Genomic DNA, 7,500 nt, shown 5'->3' on the forward strand with positions numbered 1-7,500 from the left:
AGAAAATAACGGGTTAAAAAATTTTGTTTCCGTTGGACAACCATAAAAATGCCATTCTGGTAGGAGCACATGAACTCGGAGCGTACAACTTCATCGTCTTTGTGTGACTGCGTTTTTACAGACCGAGTTATTTTTAGAATGATTTTCTCACGAAACCAGGCTTTTCATGTAATCACAAATCTTTCATGAGAAATCAATACCCATAGGATTGAGAATGGTCACTCGTAAAAACCAAATCTTTATTTAAGAACTCGTCTTAAAATAGCTTGATCTGTAAAAATGCCGTTACATAGACTTAGTATATTGTAGGCTCCTGGTTATTGATCCTGACTCGTCGTTGAAATCTGGAAAAGAAAAGGAAAGAGAGTATCTGGAATTTGATCACTGACGCCACGCTTTTAATTCGTAAAATTGTAAATGGTTTGAACCCAGGAGTCATATCATCATTAAGTAAAGCACGATCGTTCGGGTGAGTGTAGTCCTGAGAAGGAATATTTGAGATGACATTGACTGACGTTTCGACAACCTGAGCGGGAAGTCATCTTCAGTCATCTTCTTTACTCTGAAGATGACTTCCGCTCAGGTTGTCGAAACGTCAGTCAATGTCATGTCAAACAGTCCTTCTCAGGACTACACTCACCCGGACGATCGTACTTCACTTAGTGATGACTTTTAATTCGAGAACCTCTTTGGATTTTTGGACAAGAACTCAGTTGAAAGATGATCAGTTTATGTAAGTAGAAAGATGAATGAAACCTGTAAAAGTAAAGTAAAGTAAAGTCACTTTTATTTAACATCGGTAGGTCCTTCAGTTGTTGTTGAGTTTACAAAGTTTGACACAGCATAAATTTAAGATCCGAGGCAGTCTTAAGGTATTCGTCGAAAAAAAAACAATTTTGGAAAAACGCATTTTATTTTGGAACACGTTCTGCAAACATTTTCCCTTCATAAATTACGCGATATTGCCATTCGTCAGTCAAATTTAGCCCCTTTTCTTTCAAGGACACGATTTCGATGTCTTCATAGTCTTATATTTTTCTTGTTATTATAGGTCTGGCCTGAGATCCACTGTTCGGTCTATAGGTCTAGAGATCTATAGGTCTGGCCTGAGATCTACATGACTGGCGTTTAAATCGCGTCAATGCGTGCAACGTTCAAGATAGGGGAAATTTGACGGCTAGGTCCTTCATGTGATGTACAGAATTCTTCTCGCTCCAAGAAATCCTAAAGCAAGGTACATAGCAAGAGAATACATGAGGTAAGAGAGCCAATTTTTCTGTGTCCCGTGATAATAATTATTAGTATAATTACATAAGTGACTACTGAAAATTCTTTGCGCTGATTGGTTGCACCTGAGGTGAAATTACGCGATAATCATCCTAAGTAGTTTTTTTTCAAAATGGCTGCGATTCGTTTTATGTAGGTGACAGACGAAGAAATTAATTGTTTTAAAGAAAAGTCATATTTAAAAAAAAATCGCCTGTGTAATTATACTAAAACAATTATTCACCTCAGGTTCGGTAAATATCGATGAATAAAAGCCTCGACTTCGTCTCGGTTTTTATTCACCGATATTCACATCGCCATCGGTGAATAATTAGTTGTTCCCATGACCGCACGGTCCACTTTTACACGAACTGACCAATAAGGTTTCGTCCTTGAAATAACCACGCAGTATAACACAGAACTAACAAAAGATTTCCCTTGATTTTCTTCGGTATAAAGCCAAATATGAGGGTTTTCCTCTGTTATCTCAGTCATATTCTCCTGATCCACTGGATAAAATCACTGTCCACTGGATAACTCAATTGGTTTTGCTAGTGTTTATCCGCTGGATAGTGATTTATGTGGTGATAGCGTTATCCACCTTTTGAACAACCGAGGCCTGGTGTTTATGCCCTATGAAAGTTAACAGGCGCCAAAACAGGAGAATTTTCAATTCCTATGTCAATTATTTTTATTTTTGTTGTTTTGCGTTTGGTGACGATAATTGTTGGCAATGCCGTTTACCATTCAGTTTCGAATTAGGGCTGGCAAATTGTTGTTGTACTCAGTGAAATGTACGATAAATGTGGTTAACAGCAGTGGCGAAGAACACAGCAATATATAAACTCAAATCACTGAATACTTTTTATGAATTTTTAGCAAACAGAACATTTTATCCCGAAATTTACATTTTTTCTGCGCATCACGGCAGAGGATATTTTGCTTTTGTTAAACAATTAATTAGAGAGAGAAGTCAAAGCTGAGTGCCTATATGGCATAGATAGGTCAGTGGTGTGAGAATAACAAATCAAGTTGTGTTGTTAAAGGCTGACGTAACAAAAAAATGCGTTTGTGGATGTTGTTTTACACTTAAGTAAGAAAAGCATGCAGAATCCCATCGTACAAGCGTTTGCTGTGAACTTATCCCTAAATCTTGCTATATACCATACTTTGGTGGCCGGTAAAAAATTAAATTATTGTCAGTATCTGTAAGATTTTAGGCACAAAAATAAGGAAAGAAAAAGAGCACTGAGCTAACAAAGAAAATGACTTCATTCAATACTGCTGCGCGCACCAATTGAATACTCTACTCACTACGTTGCTCGCACACAGCTGAAGAATTTGCGGTTGGTAACCCGTTTAGACATGCCTATCAAGAAACACAATGTGGAGTAGAGTGTTTCGTGTGAGAAAACGGAGCGCTAGAATAGAAAGCAGATGCGGGCATTCAGAGATGCACACTGAAGCAATCATCATTTCAAAGACGCTGATATCAGTTGACCTTGAGAACACCACAACACAGCCAGAATGGACTATACTAATCTCCTTCCCCAGCCTAGTTAGCATTTTGTACCCATGGTTCTTAAACTTTTCACTTTCTTGCATGCATACTGTTGTTGATATTTTGGCTTTAGAGATAAGAAATTCGAATTCTTTTAAGCCAGTTAATAAAGTTCAGCGTTAAAACGGGCTAACTATATTACGGAATGAAAATGATTCCACTTCATACTGAGCAAAGTAGCTTACTCAGTACAGTATAGCATGCTCACCTTGAAAGCCAGGAGGATTTCTGCCGTAATACCACGTTGGAAAACAAACCGTTGGTTCGCGAGCGTGGAAGCAGTTTGGAAGAGGATTACAGCAGTTGTTTATGTTCTTCCCCCACATCATGGGCTGTACTCTTGGAAGTAATATTGGTCTTCGAACAGTCGTCGTCTGCACCTCATCCTTAGGTTTCGGTTTTGTTGTTTCTTTAGAAACACCTTCATTTAAGATATCGTCAATTCTGAATGATTTATTTTGCATCTTTTCGACAGGAATGATCTCCAAGTCGTAAGCTCAGTCCATGTATCTTGATGATGAATTTAGACGACTGCAGCGCTGGCACCGTGTGTCTCTTTATAAATCGATGTACACTCATGTTAATGTTATTCTACCTATCTCTTGTCCACACACAATTTACAAATTCCATTACCAACCACGTCTATGATTGGCAGCCTGAACGACAATTAGTTTCTAATCTTTTGTTAATGAAAGCTGATGAATTCTAAATAAAGCCAAAAGGAGAAGGATCACGCCCTAATTAGCATTAATTTAGATATAATTTGTAGAAAGGTCTTAATCACTCACATTGCCGTTTTGATTGTCGTATTACCAGCGTATCAGTGAAAATATCAATCACTCTCTCATGCAGCTTGTCACCGAAAATGAACAATGGGATCTCATATCCGATATTCAGCCTTCGCCGTTTTGTTGCTTGGGATATAGAGTCAAATAAAAAAAAAAGCCTAGTTACATGGAGGGAAAGTGAAACAGTTTTGGGATTAAGATAGAATTCCTCGATAAGACCTTTTGTTGGCTTTTAGATTTAAATAGATTTTCAAAACCGCATTTTGTAAGCTTTTCTCTGGCATTCTTTCGTTTCCCTGTTATTGTCAGACCTGTCATCCAAAATTAGCGATTCCTAAATGCTCAGCTTGGGGTATTAAGGAGTTAGTTTAAGAAATCAAATTTAGGAAATGCAGCTATTAGAGAAAGATTTCTCAAATAATTTGCACAGTTTAAAAGGCCCACACTCCAAAATGCGAGACTACAAATATCTTGAGTTGCGTCCAATCCTGTACCGCGCAGGCGAGTTTGCAAGCAATCTTAAGCCAGCATTTGCGTTGCTTTCTAATAAACCTTCGAACTCTGTGTATACAAATAAAGTACACATTAAAACCTGGGTGCCTTATTTAAGGTACCCACACAAAAGCTGTTTGTTTTTCTGTGCCACCGTTTCAAATTCCCTTCAACAATTACAGATAAAGAAACAAACTTAGCCGATTTTGATTTTCATGCAAATGAATTAAGCGTGGGATAAAAGAATTACCTTCTTTGTCCTGATCTAGGTAGTGTTAGGACATCTCGGCTTTGAACAGGAAATCGCTTGCTCTTTAATCTTCCGCTGTAAATAAACTTCGCCTTTTGTCCGCCGCAGCTTTTCTTTACGTACTGATCTCGTGTCACTGAGTCCTTTTATTGGAGATGGAAATTGAATTTAAATCAACTTTTTATGGCACTATTGGAGATGGATTTGCGATGTTTTTTATCTTTGTATCTCAATTAAAGTAATCTTCTTATTTTGGAGGGTTAACCAACATAAAACGATTGGTAAATGAGATAAAATCGTTGGTTACCGCTAGGAGACTTAGTTCTCTTTCCAAGTTATTCAAGAAGTTTTTATATCTCCTGTTTGGCTAATCACATCACAAAACTCTACATCACTCGCGGTTTCTTGACGACCAGCATTTCTTGTACGAGTTGTTTGGTTTGGAGAACAAAAACAAACGATAAAATATGATTTCTTAAAGTAATCACAAGCTACTGGCTTGTCTGAAAAGGCAAAACGTAAAGCTCTTCCTTCTACGAGAGTTCAGTTAATGTAATTTGCGATGCAATTGTGTTAATTTTAGTTGATCTATTGATTACTAAAGGTATGACAGGAACGATGAATGAACATTTGAATGTCTTTAGCCTATATCACTCTTTAAAACAACTGTGGCAGGTTAAGGAAACCTCTTTTCTCCTCTCTCTAACTGAATTCTATTGTTGCATCAAAAGAAGGATTGATGCCGCTTAGGACTGAGTAATACCGTGGCAGTCAAAATGCCATTCGGCAACAGAAATCATCCATATCCTTTCTGGGAATATTATATGCCCAGAATGATTAATTTTAGGGGCAAGAGTTCTTTCAAGATACAAACAACTGCGTTATCTTTATATTTGGCTGAACCAAGAAAGCACAAGAAAACGTACATACCAACAGTTTGTATAACTTGAGCGATTGTTGAAAATGATTATTTTACGAATTGGTACTTTTTTTCATGGTGAAGTACTATGTGGTTACAACTACCTTCTTCTGTGCTGTATGGTTAAAGAAGTTCTTTCAAGTTCAGGCAAATAATCTTAACTCAATTTTTTTTCTACTTTTCATCCTGCGTTTTCTTTATCTCAAAAAACTGGTAATTTCGGTTTAAATTGACTGCAGAACAATGCCATGCCTTGTTTGCAGCTACCTAGGATAAATATACACACTAAATTACAGCTTTCTTGTGACGTTTAGATGGTCTAAGATGGCTGTTTGTTCTCAGTATTCAACTCCCTCGGCTTCACGCTCTCCTTTCCAGTTAAGGACGGTGCCTACTAATTCAAAGGTTTTTTTTTTTGTTATTGAAATCCAAAAAGAAAATTGGGGTAACCACGCATTTTTCAAAGACAATTAATCAACAAAATTTGAAAAAAGCTTTAAAATGCAAAGCACTGTATGGCGTTTTTTTCGGCCAAATTGAAGCTTAATTATCTCTGAAAAATGCGTGGTTACCCCCAATTTTCTGCTTTCTCCGCATGGTTTTGAACAGCGCAAAAATATCCCTGTATTAATAAGCACCACCCACAGGTAATCCGAGTATCTCGAGATGCGCAGAACGTATGCGCAATAACAATAGTAGGCACCGTCCTTAAAACTGCTCCGTTGGCGAGATAGGAGAGAATGTTTCACCATGCATGCTGAAGCAGTGTCTCGCGGCATGCATAAAACAAAATCGTCATGAATATCTTTGTCAAAAAAGCAGCATAAAACGTCTTTCTGTTGAGAGGAAATTAGACTGACCTGAAATATCACTCTTCAGTGAAAGAAAAGCAGTACGAAGCTAAAAGGTCGGTGATAAATCTTTTAAATTATCCAATATGATGGGAAAATTGAATTATAATCTTCGATGTTTATTACATTGTTGAACGGAAATCCTCCTAATACATTGGGTTTTTAAGTTTGGAAGACCTAATTTAAATCAGCATCATAGATGTGGCAATTGATATCACAAAATTTAAAACGGCTACTAGCCTTAGAACGATGTCAATTTTTGCAACAAGAAATGACGAACTATTATCGACCTCTTGATTACAAATTTTTGAAACATGCGTCCGTGCCTTTCACTCACATCGATCTGCTGTTATGTGCTGGAATAACCAAGAGATGTCAGCGAACCAGGCATAAATGAAAAGAACTCCCGAGTACGATATAATAAAGGCACGCAAAAAGTGTGACAACGAGTAGTCACCCTTTTTCACTATTATTTAATTGGTTTTACACTCTTACATTTACTTAAAGATTAAGTTAAGCAGTTCGTAAAGCAAGCTTACTCTCTTTTATGGCCACTCAGGTATTGACCTTGATTAACTTCGAACTCCAAGTTCCACCGTAGACAACAATTGTTGACTTTCTTGATTTACTGGATTCTTTTCACTCTCTTGATTTTCTGTACATGCAGACGTCTCGGAAGACAGACTTCCGCTCGTCTAAAAATAACTTTCGTGGACATGACATATCCCGGCTAACGCCCTGAGCCTCCCTCTCTGTCCCCTCATTTTCTCTTGTTATAGCTTCTTCGCAGTATCGTATGAGTTTAATCACAGCCGGCCACGAGGGTAAGCCCTCGGGCAAAAGAGTTATTACTTACAAGCCTGCTTTTATACTTTAACTGTAAGCATCTAGAATATTCTGTTGCTATTTCGAATGTATTACAAAGATTACTTTTTGTGGAAACTGCTGAGTCACATGAAAGAAATATCTGGAATATTACAGATTGTAAGACAATTCTAAAACGGTCTGGAATTGCACGACAGATAAACTAAAAGTAATTCTGATCCTCATAACACTGTGCTTTCAGTTGATATCCACCCTTAGTCAACTCGACCTATCAAAAATTCAAGAATAGATTCTTTGATCAAAATTTTATCGTTGTGGGGAGTCCGGGTAACTCTCACTGAAGAATCTTTAAATTTATCAGAACTAAAGATTGCAATACGACTGAATTTTTTATACGAAAAAGAGGCTATTCAAAATACGTATGAAAGTAATTATTAAAGTTATTATTGCCACAAAAAAAAATCACGATTCACCGAGACAGGAAAATGTGGTTTTATCAGTTGATACAGCGGTTTTCAATTGAGTTTCATAAAACAATTACCAAAGAA

General features: G+C 37.2%; 1 protein-coding gene and 1 long non-coding RNA gene across 2 annotated transcripts in view; one reads left to right on the forward strand and one right to left on the reverse strand.

Annotated features, from left to right (window-relative positions):
* The window catches only part of LOC138044338 (brain-specific homeobox protein homolog), a 5,306-nt gene extending 1,874 nt beyond the window's left edge, over positions 1-3,432 (reverse strand). Inside the window, exon 1 of the mRNA XM_068890898.1 lies at positions 3,036-3,432. Within this exon, the coding sequence (XP_068746999.1) occupies positions 3,036-3,291 (256 nt within the window). The 5' untranslated portion in view covers positions 3,292-3,432. The remainder of the gene's footprint in view (positions 1-3,035) is intronic.
* The window catches only part of LOC138044355 (uncharacterized), a 22,973-nt gene continuing 16,468 nt past the window's right edge, over positions 996-7,500 (forward strand). Inside the window, exon 1 of the long non-coding RNA XR_011131412.1 lies at positions 996-1,258. This is a non-coding gene — a long non-coding RNA (uncharacterized lncRNA). The remainder of the gene's footprint in view (positions 1,259-7,500) is intronic.

The sequence above is a fragment of the Montipora capricornis genome, chromosome 1 (genome assembly GCF_036669925.1).
Source record: "Montipora capricornis isolate CH-2021 chromosome 1, ASM3666992v2, whole genome shotgun sequence".
Taxonomy (NCBI): Eukaryota; Metazoa; Cnidaria; class Anthozoa; order Scleractinia; family Acroporidae; genus Montipora; species Montipora capricornis.